This window comes from Branchiostoma lanceolatum, chromosome 2, assembly GCF_035083965.1.
Source record: "Branchiostoma lanceolatum isolate klBraLanc5 chromosome 2, klBraLanc5.hap2, whole genome shotgun sequence".
NCBI classification, from domain to species: Eukaryota; Metazoa; Chordata; class Leptocardii; order Amphioxiformes; family Branchiostomatidae; genus Branchiostoma; species Branchiostoma lanceolatum.
The window spans coordinates 2869937-2885381 of NC_089723.1; the positions used below are offsets into that span (position 1 = coordinate 2869937).

General features: G+C 45.6%; 2 protein-coding genes across 2 annotated transcripts in view; both read left to right on the top strand.

The window, feature by feature from the left end:
• LOC136426479 (leucine-rich repeat transmembrane neuronal protein 3-like) overlaps nucleotides 1-8670 on the top strand; it is a 54901-nt gene extending 46231 nt beyond the window's left edge. The window contains exons 3-4 of the mRNA XM_066415143.1: nucleotides 4697-4906; nucleotides 7116-8670. Coding sequence (XP_066271240.1) covers nucleotides 4697-4906; nucleotides 7116-8670 — 1765 coding nt within the window. The remainder of the gene's footprint in view (nucleotides 1-4696; nucleotides 4907-7115) is intronic.
• A 504-nt stretch (nucleotides 8671-9174) lies between these two features.
• LOC136427190 (podocan-like) lies at nucleotides 9175-14285 on the top strand. Its single transcript, XM_066415965.1, has 6 exons — nucleotides 9175-9387; nucleotides 10024-10384; nucleotides 10824-11017; nucleotides 11795-11963; nucleotides 12704-12826; nucleotides 13234-14285. The coding sequence occupies exons 1-6, from the start codon at nucleotides 9203-9205 to the stop codon at nucleotides 14164-14166; spliced, it is 1965 nt and encodes a 654-aa protein (XP_066272062.1). The 5' UTR covers nucleotides 9175-9202; the 3' UTR covers nucleotides 14167-14285.
• The last annotated feature ends 1160 nt before the right edge of the window (nucleotides 14286-15445 follow it).

Consider the following 15445-nt stretch of genomic DNA (forward strand, 5'->3'; position numbering starts at 1 on the left):
AACAGATACAGGCAGAGATCTAGAATCTCGTGAGTTCCCAGTTACCCTGTCCGGTATACTCTTCTGTTTGTCCCTCTCACATTGACACAGCCGTTAAAAGGACAGTTATATTTTGACAAACGCGGCGTTTCGCCCGATCCACGGGTATATGGTCACAGTGTGGTAAACACACCATTAGGGTAACTACTAGATTACACCATGGGTAATTTTTCTTCATCAACAAGTTATGTGGAGCGCCCATTCCAACATGGAGACTGAATTCCCCATTGGAAGCCAAATCGTCCGGCATGCCATACAACTAGTATTGATTGCCAAAACAGATTTCCCAGCCAACCACATACAGTTAGAACAAGTGACATGTCACAATACTAATCCCTGTACAGTAGCCAAGTAGGAAGGCCTCAACTGTTCCTCAGTTGTAACAACTGCTAGAAATTACACAATTGCTCTGGGTTGCTTCAAGCCCCCCTCTCACTGGACCCGTGGCACGCTGGCGGCGTCGCTGCGGCCGTTCGAATTGACCAAGCACTCAACAAATTTCATCAAACAAAAACGAATCTTTTTAAGCTTTGTGTGTTTTGTTGTCTTTCTGGTCATAAAGTCAAGGGTAACAAAAATCCAGTTTTGGACACAGCGGCGCCGACAGCGTGCCGCGGGTCCAGTGAGAGGGGGGCTTCAGGAATGACACAGTGTGAGGAAGGGGCAAAATGACCCAAGCAGAACATACATGCACGTGTTCTAGCGCCTAGGCATCTAGAAGTCATATGAAATCGGAGTAGATTTTGGACATTGCACAACTATTTTGTTATTCTTGCGACAGCCTTTAAGTTTTAGACCGTCGGAAAAAGGACAAGTGGTTTTCCCCAGAGGCACGGGCACTAATTCCTGATTCGCGCCTACGGATCACACATGAGAAGAGATTCTTACCCTCACGCTTAAATCTGCAAAACGGCATTCCAAAACTTTCAAGCTGTAAAGACAGAGGATTTCGTTGCATTAGGCTGCAATGGTCCTCTAGACGAACGTTGTTATTTAATTGAATCCAAGCATGTAGTTAATGCACATGGGATCAGAGAAAAGTGTTCTACAATCTCTTGTTAGTTAGATAGTCTCAAACAAGAGGTGTGCGGGCGTGGAAATATGTTCTCTCCAAGCAGAGGTTCGGATCTGGCTGGTTTTGTTGTGTTTTTAGGCGTTTTTGTCAGGCTTTCTATTTTGACCCGTTTTCTTTATGTCGCCAAGTTTGGCTTCAACCCAATTACAAACCTGCTACGTGCACAGTTACACGGTAAACTCGGGATAGCAGTCCGAATTTAAGTCTTTTGGATGTGTCTGTCTAAGAGAAGCAATGTCAATCAGTATACACGGGTGGTGGACCTTCTGTGTGGTCTGATGGGGACTACATATCCGTAGATGTAGAGTTAGTTTTACAGAAAAATATATGGGTGAATAAAATATGGATAGTGTATACCATTTAACTATAAATGATGGTAACTGCATACAATACATTCTTTATATACAACAGCGCTGCAAGCTTAGCACTTGAACCGCTACGGACATATATGTATTTGCCTGTGATTATAGATAGACGTGCATAAAACGTATAAAACGTTTATGATACTTGTCAAATTAGTACAGGTCTAGCTTTCCTCGCTTCTTGGTGCATGTGAGTATGTATAATCTATACTATAAACAGATATGTTATCTGTTGCAACGAGCTGGTAATAGTTGAATGGGCCACAACTGGACTAATTTGTGTTCAAGGCAGCCTCCCTAAACTCTCATATCTAAGCTTGTCCCTGTACCACCACTACCACACACAGACCACACATGATTGGGAGAAATACCAGGAATACCCCGGATGTTTCCCGCCATAATTACATGGATCATTGCCCTTGGCACGTGCGCTATGCCCCATGGGGGATCAGTCGTTATCCAGATCACATTTCATAAGTCCATCCTTTATCTCTCGGCTTGGAGCGGCTTTTGATTGTAGATGTAAGTTAACAACTTAACGTCTCGGATTAGCACGAAAAGGACTTCGCTAATGGATCTTTATAAAAGTATATATATATATATAGATATAGAGAGAGGTAGAGAGAGAGAGACAGAAAAAAGACAGATCGAGGGACAGACAGCGAGAGACAGCCAAGGAGAAAGAAAGGGAGAAAGAGAGATAGAGAGAGGGAGAGAGAGAGAGAGAGAGAGAGAGAGAGAGAGACAGACAGACAGAGAGAGAGAGACAGACAGAGAGGGATAGACAGAGAGACAGACAGATAGAGGGACAGACAGCAATGGACAGCTAGAGAGAGAGAGAAAGGGACAGAAAGAGAGGTAGAGAGAGGGAGAGATAGTGACCGACCGTTGATGATGATGATCACTGCCGAGCGCATTAAAAGCAGAATATATATATAGCAACTTCAGTTCAGTTTCATTTCCCATATCTTACGTTTGAATTAGCAGTTTTATTATTGCTTAATGGCTCAGTAGTTCTAAACATAAATCAAATTGTATACGATCTCACGAAAATTAAGTTTTCCCATGCTATCACATCAGTGCTGGTCTTGGACGTGAGTCACATCCCAGTCTGATGAAGATGTTTGATTGCCATATATGCTCATCTGAACAACAGTAAGATTGGTATCTATCTTACACAGAATATTTGCGGTTTCCGGAGGGCAGAATCATTGTTTTCGCTATAGAGATGTTACCGAATTGACCAATCCCTGAAATATTTCTGTCACAAAGGTCCTAATGTAAGGAGCAAACCATAGAAAAAAGCCAGTTCGATTTTACAATGGCCCCTGTAAGAATATGTAAAAGTGTTTTCATGTTACATGGTATATACAATAATCATTGTGTCTAGATAAGTAAGGAGGGGGTGGGGTGGAGGTAGTCTTGAAGGTTGTAAGCATCCCTTAATTTTTCCGAAATTGCGTTTGTATTCCATTATGTATGAATGTTACAAGTGTGCAATGAAAATGTAGAAATGTAATGTTTTAACGACTGAAATTATGGTAAAGACCAGACGAGACAAAACGATTTCTTGGATCTCAGTTCATTTGTACAGGGACGTGTATTAACACATTCCCATCCCTTCTAGTACCTCTTGCCCCTCGGACTTTTTAGCACATCTCTTGGAACTTTCTTTCAAAACAACAAGCATGTTAATGAATTGTTGGTAACCAGAATTGTGCTGCCGGGATGGAGGTTTGGTGAATGTTTGATCATTGATTTGTTTAGAATTGCAACAGTGCAATACACGTGGGACACAAGCAGCTATTGCTCAGGTGTCGTGACCCACACACATAATATACCCGTTTTTACACTTGGGTGGAGTGAGGAAAGTCGTGTATGGTGCCTTTGCCCAAGGGCACAGCATCGGTGGCGCTTGGGGACTCGAATTCGGAACCGCTGCGTTCCGGGCTGAAAACCCTGTCGTTACGCCACACGGACCCCACCTACTTACAAATTTTAATGCAGCCTCACTGGATATAACACCAAAAGAAGATCCCTTCTCCCCCAGGCTTATATAGCATATGAATCAGCCCTTAGTCGAAGAAGACGTAATAATACGCGAGGCGACTATCAACAAGTGGTGTGTAAGTATCAACCAGGCCATGGCGGACACGATACGTAGTTGTTGTCATCCTCCGGTGACAGAGGTTTATCTTCAAAAGGTGCTTCTCGACCGGACCGGAGACAACGGGAAGCGTGTGCATTTTATCCCCACTCTTATCAAAGCTTCGTAAATCTTCAACTTCAACTTGAAGCTCAGAAGAAGTCTTGGTGTTTACTTAGATTTATGTCGTCTTCCGTATGGAGGAAGGATCCCTGGACAGCATCGTCGGACTGCAATCTTCAGGCACAAGACTGACCTCATAGCTGTGAGCTCTTAGAGAATGAATGAATGTATACATGATCCGATCCCTCAAAGGAATGAATTCATGAATGACTGTTTAGATAAACGGTAATCTTACAAGATATTTAGTAAATTTCTAACAGAAAATTTAGCAATTGAGTGAAAATTTAAACTGTAGTTTTTGGCAAAATTGTTCTTTGCATAACTGAAATTACTGTGTACCCACCAGGAAACTGCTTTTAACGACGCTGTCTTGGCTTAATTTCTGGAAGACAAAACAGCGTTGACCTCACCAAGTTGCTCGTTAAAACAAAATTGCTCAAATCATGGACTCACGAACGTTTAAGTACTTCACTTAAAAGGACTCAAGCGGCAGACCGTAAGGTTTGGAATTTTAATTCTCTAGCTTACAGTCTTCTGTGACCTATTAACGTCTTACGGGTTTAAGTTAAGGAGCTTCAAATCTCTTTAAGAGTTCATGATAAGTCTTAAGCTGCACATGAACTTCTTATTGACCCCAAAGGCATGGACTTCCCTGGAACGGGTTCAGGTCTGTGCAGAGGGCAAGAAAAACGTTGGCAGGATGGTTTCAAGAAATTAGAAGAATGGAAATAGTTGTTAGAGTCCAGATCTTGTTTTAGTTACAATTATTATACCACTCGATGCTGTTCTTTCTTTCTCTTCTATCTGGGTATCTCGACATTTACGACCTACAGAAAAACCACGGACTGACAGCTTATCTTCTCAAGCAGTATAGATTCTGTCTCATTCATTCATTCATCCATTCATTCATTCATTCAGTCATTCTTTCTTTCATTCCGTCTCTCCCTCCAGTATCCCAGCAGACACCACGCGGCTGTACCTGCAGAATAACAAGATAAAGGAGCTGCGCAGCCGATCTCTCAGGCATGCGCAGGGCATCTTCCTCCTCAACCTGATGAACAACCAGCTGCGCAACGGCGGCATCGAGTCGGAGGCTCTGGAGCAGATGAGCAACCTGCGGGGACTTTACCTGTCCGGGAACAACCTCAACTACTTCCCAAGGTGAGTAGTCACGTGACTATAGATGAGCAACCAAGGTGAGTAGTCACGTGATGGGCAACCTCCGGGGGCTGTACCTGTCCGGGAACAACCTCAACTACTTCCCAAGGTGAGTAGTCACGTGACTATAGATGAGCAACCAAGGTGAGTAGTCACGTGATGGGCAACCTCCGGGGGCTGTACCTGTCCGGGAACAACCTCAACTACTTCCCAAGGTGAGTAGTCACGTGACTATAGATGAGCAACCAAGGTGAGTAGTCACGTGATGGGCAACCTCCGGGGGCTGTACCTGTCCGGGAACAACCTCAACTACTTCCCAAGGTGAGTAGTCACGTGACTATAGATGAGCAACCAAGGTGATTAGTCACGTGACTATAGATGAGCAACCAAGGTGAGTAGTCACGTGACTATAGATGAGCAACCTCCGGGGCCTGGACCTGTTCGGAAACAACCTCAACTACTTCCCAAGGTGAGTAGTCACGTGACTATAGATGAGCAGCCAAGGTGAGTAGTCACGTGACTTTATATTAGCAAACGAGGTGAGTAGTCACGTGACTTTAGATTAGCAACCAAGGTGAGAAGTCACGTGACTATAGATGGGCAACCTGAGGGGCTGTATCTGTCCGGGAACAATCTTTAACTACGTCCCAAGGTGAGTAGCCACGTCATTATAGATGGGCAACCTGCGGTGGCAGTACCTGTCCGGGAACAACCTCAACCACTTTCCAAGGTGAGCAGTCACGTGATGGGCAACCTGTAGGGGGGGGGGGCTAACCTGTCCGGGAACAACCTCAACTACTTCCCAAGGTGAGTAGTCACGTGACTATAGATGAGCAACCAAGGTGAGTAGTCACGTGATGGGCAACCTGGGGGGGGGGGGCTGTACCTGTCCGGGAACAACCTCAACTACTTCCCAAGGTACTAGTAACCTGCCAGGGAAGTTACTCGTTCACGACTCCTCCGAGTAAACTATAGGCCGTCTGTTCAAATACCGTATTTGACCAATGAAATATCATTTTCTAAAACTACATATGTTTTACTTCTGGACCCGACGCGGTCACCTTATACACTGCCCCTCGTATACACCGCAGTTTTCTGGACCCCACCAAATGTCTCCAAAACCTATCAATTGAGCCGTCTATAATCACCCTTTACGGCAGGCAGATTCCTCGAGTTCTTGCGTTGATACCGTCATACCGGACCATTCGCTGTTGATTTACGACGAGAATGTACGGAACTGATAAAGACTATCGCAGAGTATTACTGACATACCGATGAACACTCTTTGGACACTAAACGACAGGAATGATAATGAAGTATAAAGAAGCTTAGACGGACTGTACATGAAGATTAGACTGAGCGCACACCGGCTTGGTGCGTAGTCTGTGACATGTGACCGTCGTAATTCTGCCACAGTTTGCCCGTCTTGGCAAGCCCAGCCGGAATTGCCTGGAGCCATTTCGCATGCTCTGGTTTCTCACAAGAATCTGAACAGCGACACAGGCTGGATGGGGTGGGGACAGCTTGTTCGCTTGTAAAATCTCCACGAGTCGTGATAAATCAGTTTATCTCGCCATAACACAAGCTTTCAGTTTGACTAAGGCTGGTGCATTAGCGTAGCTTTAGCGTTTGAGGAATTCGGTTATAACGGGGGTTGCCCTAACTTAAGACGCACCCTAACATGTGACGGATTTTTTAGTGATCTTATTATGCATAAGTACGTCGTGTTTGTGTCCACTGACTATGCTCATAAGGAAGGTAAATAAACCAAGAACCATGAACAGTATGAATACATTTCTTGTCCAAGTATCGTCTTTAGATGAATGTGTTCAAAATTCATTCACTAAAACATGACCATTCTTTGGCAACCAGCAATGGAGCGCCGTGAGTTCGAGCGCGTAAAAAAACGTCATATGTTTGGGCACCCCCCGTTATGCTATAGAAATATCGCAGAACCATCTTATTTCGATGTTGAAGACTCATTTAGCTTGGTAGCAGTAAGTGTACATAGTATGTAGGCAGAGCAGGTTGAATAACTGTCACCTGAAGTTTCTATGATGCGTTTGCAAAAACAATGGACGAAGTGAAGTTTGTAGAATGTATACAACTCTGCGTTGGCGTTAGTATAAGCGCTGAGGTTGCAGTTACGATATATGCACTTGCTGTGGCAACTACTTGAAAATAAACGTGTATCCTTTTTTTGTCCTTTCAGATGGAATCTTCCTTACCTGGAGTACCTTGATTTATCGAACAATGACATGAGGGATATCCCTCCGCGCTCCCTGGACAGGTTTCACTACCTGAAGGAACTCTTCCTCAGGAACATTGGCATCACCCGACTCAGCAGAGACTCCCTGTACGGGCTAAAGAGTCTGGAAGGAATTCGCTTGGAGTACAACAAGCTCCGGAGCATTCCCTCGGACGCCTTGCAGAGAGTCGCGTCCACGCTGAAACGGTTGTGCCTGCGAGGGAATCCCATTGGAAGTCTGGACCGTGATTCCTTTAGGAACCTTATTCGTGTGGAGTACTTGGATATAGGAAATACTGACATCACGCATCTAGGCAAGGACGTGTTTTCGCCCGTGCCGAGGTTGAAGACTCTACTTTTGTCGGGAAACTCCAGACTGAAGTTCCTCGCTCCGGACGCGTTTTCGTTAGCGCCGCTGCTGAACTACCTAGCCTTAGACGCCTGCGGGTTCGAGACTCTTTCCCCGAGTGTTCTGACGAGTATTCCCAAGCTGGACTACATCAGTTTGCAGTATAACCCGTGGACTTGTGACGATCAGATATGCCGTCTGCGCAGCTGGATGATTAGTACAAAAGCTCGACTAAGACATCGGAACAAGGTGTACTGTACCGCGCCCGTAGAGTTTAGGGGCGCCAAGATCACCAGTAACTCCTTTAACGAGTTATGCGGGATGGCCCAGCCGAAAACCACCACGGAAAATGGATGGAGACCGATGCCAACCACCGTTGCACCGAGAGAGTGGGCCCCTCGACAAGACGCTCGTCCCACCTCACCAGCCACTACGACAACTCTACCAACCACCACGGTCTTACCAACAACGACAACGGTACCAACAACGACACTGCAATCCACGATACCGGCTACAACCACGGCACCAACGACTACAGCGCCGACAACGACAGCTGTCACTACAACCAGGGCAACCACAACAGTCCGAGCGGCAGGGGCTGAGGCGACCACCCCTAAGATCGTATCGGCACGTCCACCACTTTCACTTGGCGAAGACGTTGAAAACCCCATCGTGAACAGCCAAGAAGTCGGGAGTTTCGACATCCCCAACAACCTGAGCCCGCTCAACATCCCTTCACAGGCGATAGACCCGCTACTGGGCAACGTTGGGAACGAGATTCCCGGAAATGACGCCATCGTGAACTTCCTGTTGACCAATCAGCGATGCCCGGACATCTGCCGGTGCGAGTTCGCGTACGTCGACTGTAGTAACGTCGGGTTGGCGGTGGTTCCGAACCACATCCCCCCGCAGACGTTCCGTCTGTACCTGGACCATAACGGTCTGGTTAAGATCCCGTCGCAGAAGTTTGCGGGGATGTGGGGCCTGCTGACGCTGGAGCTGCAGTACAACCAGCTGACGAGTGAGGGCATTGTTGATGGGTCGTTCGAGGGACTGCTGAACCTGAAGTATCTCATCCTGTCCAAGAACCACCTGACGAGAGTTCCCGAGGAGCTTCCTCCGAATCTTCAAGTAGGTCCCATGCTTAAATCCTTCATGGGCAATGACTGACAATCCTGTTCCTTAACCAGGAAGGAGACCTTGCCTTTTTACTCCAGCCCCAACTCGTACTGCTTAATACTTCAAACGGTTTTGGTCCTTTGACAAAAGAATGTCAACCATATCCATTGTCCATTGTATTTAATGAAAATAGTAGGGATACATTTCGCCTGTATAGAAAGCTCAAAGCGCCTACCCTTGTTGTTAATAGTGAGGTATCGTATTATAGCCTCGTGATAGTGTAGTATTATGCCTTATAATAGTAAGAATAGATGGCACAGTTGATCCAGGAATCTTTCATTTGCTTTTGTTCATGCATTGTTAAGGCTTTTATTTGATGTCTCTTCAGTGCCTTAAGCTTGTCGGTATCCCTGGAAGGTAGCCTGATTCGGTGGCGATGGTACTTCCTGTATAATGAGTATTTGTGATTGTCATTGATGCGGTAGATATAGGAGAAGTCTGGGAGAACAACAGTCATGTTGTACATGATGTGATGTCTCTTCAGTATCTAGCCCTGGATGGAAACCTGATACGGTCGCTGCCCATGGAGGCGGTGTCTCCCGTGTTCACTAAGGCGCCGCAGCTGTCCTGGGTGGCGCTGCACAACAACCCGTGGACCTGCAACCTGCACGTGTGCGGGCTGAGGGGCTTCATGTACTCCAACTCCATCTACGTGCCAAACAGGGACAGACTCACCTGCTCTGCACCTGATCATCTCAACAGGAAAAGGTAGGATTTGCAACCTCCATCATTATCATCAGCTGATGTCATATCTACAGAGGTAGGGTTTTGGAACCGCCATCACCATATCACCGTAAGCCAGGAGTAGCAGCTATCTACCACTCAAAAATCCCGACTATAGCATGTTCAGAACATGAGATATCAAAACCGTAAGTTCTGCTGCATTACCGTAGAAAGCCGCTTGAAGGCCAATTATCGAAATTGACCTTCGTTTTCCCGACCCCTACCCACCTACCAAAAATCATGAGGATACATTAACACCGTATTGAGTTATGGTGTCCACAGACAGTCGCGGACATTATAAAATAGCTGAGGATTTTTTTTTTTTTAACGATCTCGCTCAATGCAAGGTCGTAAGAGGCCACTTCTCGGCATTGAACTAATTGAACTAATGTGGCATAGGTGAGAGACAACGGTGTGTGTTTGTTTTGAAGGTTTGTAGGTTGTATTCGGGGGGAAAGCAGTGGGCTGGGAGGAAATTCCAGAGTTTTGCAGTTCGTGGAATTATTAGAATTCTTAGCAGACGGAAATACTATCAGGCTAGCACCTTAGGTGTTGCCAAAATTGTAGACTTTCTGAATAGGGTGCACTGATAATCACCGGGTGACTTCTCTCTCGAGACAGGATAGAGTCCATCCTCAACATCTGCGCGCCGCACCTGCACAACATCCAGCACTACAACAAGGTGCCCACCACGCAGTCCCCGGGGGCGTCAGCGGACGATCTGGCGGAGGAGGAGAGAGATACCCGCGGGGAGGTCCCCACCTACCGCCCGCTGGACCTGCGGGAGAACGGGACGGACCTGGCCGCAGACTGCCCGGAGAAGTGCCAGTGTAACCCGTTCGGCCACGTGGACTGCCGGGACCTGGGTCTGACGGCCATCCCGGATGACGTACCGCACTACGCCACCAACTTCTACCTGGAGGACAACACCATCACCAGGATACCCGAGAACTCCGTACTCAAACATCTCAACAAGCTGAAGGTAAAGAACCATGCAATCAACTCCCACATTAAGTAACCATCATTCGCACGTTTTGTTATTTGTCATGAATGAATGAATAAATACGTAGTTACATTCACATTGTGTAATAGAGTTATTAGCCTCACAATCATATATGTGCTGGGTATTAAAGCATTACTATCATAACCTATGATCGTGTTGGTACACGGAGTTAGAGTGGCAATGAGCTGTCCAAAAAATATACTCCTGGCTATAGACTACAGTATTGCCCTGTGATTTGTTTGCGTAAGGTGCGTAGTTCAGTGGTTACTGGCTTAGATTATTGAGTAGAAGGCAGATAGTTCGATAGTTTGGATGCTGTTGCTCACCTTTAGCCTACTTCTGGACATGTTGCAGTTTCAGGATGCTGCAAGTCATGGAAACACAAACTGACTAAAAGCGACTCTACCGTCTGTTTTAGGTACTGCATCTCCACAACAACTTCTTGACGGGAGACCGTATCGACAAGTCGGCCTTCCGTAGCCTGACGTCACTGGAGTACCTGCACCTGAACGGAAACTACCTGACGAGGGTGAACCTGCGTCTTCCGGAACTGCTGAAGTACCTGTATCTCAGCAACAACTTCCTGTCGTTCATCAAGGCAAACGCCTTCAAGTAAGTAAACCTCAGAGGCTATGTACGCCCTGTAAGGAAATCAGAGATGCTTTTTTTCTTGATAATCTGATGATATACTTGCAATATCGCCCCTTCCAAGTGGTGAATTGCATCTGGTGAGGCTTTGTCTGTTTATTTATATCATCATCATCATCATCATCATCGGTCGGTCGCGCAGCGGCCGATTACACGTCCTCACCACATACGCCGATCATTTATAAAGTCTTTTTTAAATCTTTCACTCACAGATTTCCGGAGACCTGCAACGCAGTAAAACGTTCATTTGATGTTTTTTCCCATGACAGACGTTTCTAAACCTTTTCTATGCCATATACCAACAGTGTAATGAAATGCTGACATTCATTAGAAAATCCATCCGTGAATAGTTTTATCAGGTTGGTAAGTCGCTAGATAACAAAGTTTGTACACAGCCATGTGTTTTATTCAATCTGACGTTTCGGTGACCGTCTGTCACCTTCCTCATTACCATTCTGATCGGTTCTATTTCGGAACTGCAGCTAGGTGTCGCTGCTAACCGATGCGGTCACAAACGTTAAGTATTTACACAGTACATAGGTACTTCATGTGGTAGTTACAATGCGGTTCAACATTTTGTATCTCCTCAGAGAAGCTCCGGATTTAGAGCGGTTGTACCTTGACTTGAGGAGGAGTACGTTGTTTTTCTTTTACATCACAGACATTTCCATACAAATTCTTCCATGCCTCAGAACAAAGAAATGCTGACATTCATCAAACAACATTTTGTAATCTCCTTAGAGAAGCTCCGGAGTTAGAGCGGCTGTATCTTGAGGAGAATCTGCTGTCAGACGACAGCATCAGTGAGGAGGCGTTCAACGGTCTCCACAAACTCCGGCACCTCATCATGTCCGGGAACAAACTCCGGGGAGTACCGAGGATCCTGCCGGGCAGTTTGGAGGTTCTCCAGGTAAAATTTACTAATTCACCTAATGGATTTCTCGCTCATCTTCGAGAACTGCAAGAGTCCATACCATCATGGTATCCGCCTGTTGTGACTTTGAAAACCAGTGTGACTACAGACACAGCTACATGTTATCTTACCATAGAAGCTCATCTGTTTTGCTAGTAATCATGCTGCAATGCTAAACTTTCTTCCAACACTAAGGTATTCACGGATCAAATTTTCAACGACCACTGTCGCATTCTTCTTGATCAATAATGACCAATCACTTCCAAACGTAAACAGCCGGGCACTCTAGCCATCACTACACAGATTCAGTGGGCGTTATAAACTTGCTGGCACGTTTGACAAATTGCTGACGCCACGTATCCGTAAAGACACGTGTCAATAGAGTCACGTGTCTGTAACTCTAACGTTTGGAAGTGATTGATCATTATTGATCATGAAAAAGGCGACAGTGGTCGTTGAAAATTTGATCCGTGAATACCTTAGTGTTGAAAGTTTAGCATTGTACTACATATTATCTTGTGAGAGTTTTTAATTGTTAGCTGTGTAATGGTTGTAAAAACACTGATGACCATGAACAGAAGGCAACTACTAACAACAATTTTAACATTTCGTAATTGATCAAACCCCGTTGATGGCTTGCTATTATTACCAACGTAACTTGTATTGTAGCTGTAGATATGTTAAATGTAATATTCCACATGTAACGTTTGCTTCACCTAAGATGTTTGTCCTGTTAGCTGGACGGTAATCAGATAAGCAGTGTGCATGTGGACAGCCTCTCCAACATGAACAACCTCGTCAAACTGTCCCTGGCGAACAACGAGATCTCTGACGAAGGACTGTCCGAGTTCCTCTTCAAGGTAGAACATTTGCCATTCATCGTTTTGTACATTTTGTCTCCTTTTTTATCCGCTTGTTTTACTACGCCATGTAGTTGTTTTGGTTATGTCAATCTTCGTTGTCTTACCTTGCCAAAATGTGGCATATTCATTCGTGAGTCTAAATGGAAACGTTGTGAGGCTATGGCTTGTAATTGTTATACGGATATTTGCAGTGACTGCAACTTGCTCGCAAGCTTAATCGAAGGCGGTTACGTTTTCGTTTGCAATTGAGTGACGATCAAGACATTGTAATGTACTTCAGTCGATGTTAGTCCAGCCGAGAATCATCTGAACAGTTTTAATTCATGACATATAGTAGACAAACGGTGAGATTATTTTAATCTATAAATTTTCACGAATGTCTTCCGTTTGTTGTGCTTATCCAGGACCTGCACAGCCTGCAGCGACTGCACCTGTCTAACAATTCTCTTGAGAAGGTTCCTGATCAGCTGCCCCGCCGGATCAAGTTTCTCTACCTGGACGGGAACCACATTAGGAAGCTGGAGGCTGACCAGTTCACCCGCATCCGCCACCTCATCTGGCTGCACCTGCAGGACAACAAGCTGCGTGCCACCAACATCGACCCCTCGGCCTTCCGAGGGTTAAGACGGATCACCCTCCTCAACTTGTCCAAGAATCAGCTGTACATGGTTCCCAGGGGTCTACCCGCCTCCTTAAAGAACATCTACTTCTCAAACAACAAGATCGTCAACCTTCCGCCGCACACCTTCTCCGAACTGAAGGGACTGATGGGTCTGTATCTCGACCACAACGATCTTGACAACACCGGGATGGTGGACGGATCTCTGTACGGCCTCAGTAAGCTCCTCACCCTGGATCTCTCCTTCAACTACATGACCCACTTCCCTGCCGGTCTGCCGAGGAGCACCAACTATCTGTACTTCCAGAAAAACTACATCAAGGAGATCAGCAAGCGCGCCATTACCGCGGTTCCCAACCTGAGATGGTTGTACCTACAGAATAATAGGTTAACGGACGGCAGCTTGGAAGGAGGCATCTTTACTTACCTACCGGACCTTATGAAACTGGATCTGTCTGGGAACTACTTGGGACAGGTTCCAACCGACTTACCGAGAAAACTGGAATACCTGTACTTGAACGATAATGACATCAAGATGATATCTGAAGACGCCTTCAAGAAGACGCCGTTCATTCGGGAACTGGAACTTAGCGACAACCCCTTGTCGAAGTTCGACATCGCTACAGGGGCACTGACACCCCTAAAGTTCTTGAGAAGGCTCTATATAGCAGACGACGACGAGAACTCGGAAAACGAAATTGACTACTATGACTATTGACGAGGTACTTCTTGTGGTGCTAACGTTTTAATGACATCTGAATTCCAAGACTTCGATCCTAGTTTTAAGTTAGACCAGTCGTTCGGTTGATTTGCCAACCTTCGACATGTTTGCTAACACCAGTACTTCATGCTGCATACTCATCGTGTAGTAACGTATAACACGTCTGCTTGTCTACTTGTCCTGAATTTAGGAAATGAACGTCACGAAGAATTTCTTAACGAGGAATCCTATCACTACCCTGGAATCCAAAGCAATTATACCGAGCGACCTTCACCGGCCCGTGCCCGGAGCTTCCTCGGGACCTACCCTCCCCCTGGCCCGACAACGTACCCCGCCCCACTTCCCGCTAGCCAACACAAGATCCGCTCTGGTATTATATATTACCGGCTACGGATCTTGTTTGGTTAGCGGGAAGTGGGGCGGGGTAGATCTTCGGGGGAGCGGAAGGATAGGCCCCGAGGAAGGTCCGGGCGCGGGCCGGTACATATGCTCTGGATTCCAGGGTATCCTTTCACTAGTATGTGGTTGTCTTTGTCTATACTGGACCAGTCCCATTGTCTTTATTGAAGACTTGTTTAGCCATATTTTGGTACAGGATCTTGTGATGTCACTTTTTCTGTTATGGTAGTCTTATAAGATTACTTAGAACTGTAACTAGGCCACGTGATCGTTAGTCTATCGGAACCAACAAGATAACTGACCAATCAGGGTCTACAGTAGACTGCCTCCTCGTTTGTGATAGGTTACAGATCACGTGAACGTTAATGTAGCCGTTGTTGATCTTCGTCAATCGGAGATTGTCTCATACCTTTAATTAGTTCTTGTTCTTATGAATAGACTAATAGCGTCCATGGTGCAAGGTAGGTTTCGAGGGAGGCATATCAATTACTTCTTATTTTGTTTTAATTGTTCCATTCTGATAAACAGCTAATTGGTCAAAGCAACAACGACGACAACGATGATGACGATGATATCAGATTTGAAGTAACGGATAGACTTCAGCGTTTGGTGGCTGTTACTCTTTGCCAATAATTCACATACAAATGAGATAGTTCAAAATCTTCTATATAGACTTACCGTTCGCTTTTGCAATAACCAATTCATGTTAATTGAAATTTTATATATCCTCGTGGAAAATTAAGAATATATTTTAAGACGAGAGAATATATTGTGTTGAATAAGGATATAAAAAATGGTGCTCATTGTAATTAAGGGCTACTGCAATATGTGTACCGACGCTAGCCCTGGTGCCCGAATACTACTAAAAACGCGCTGT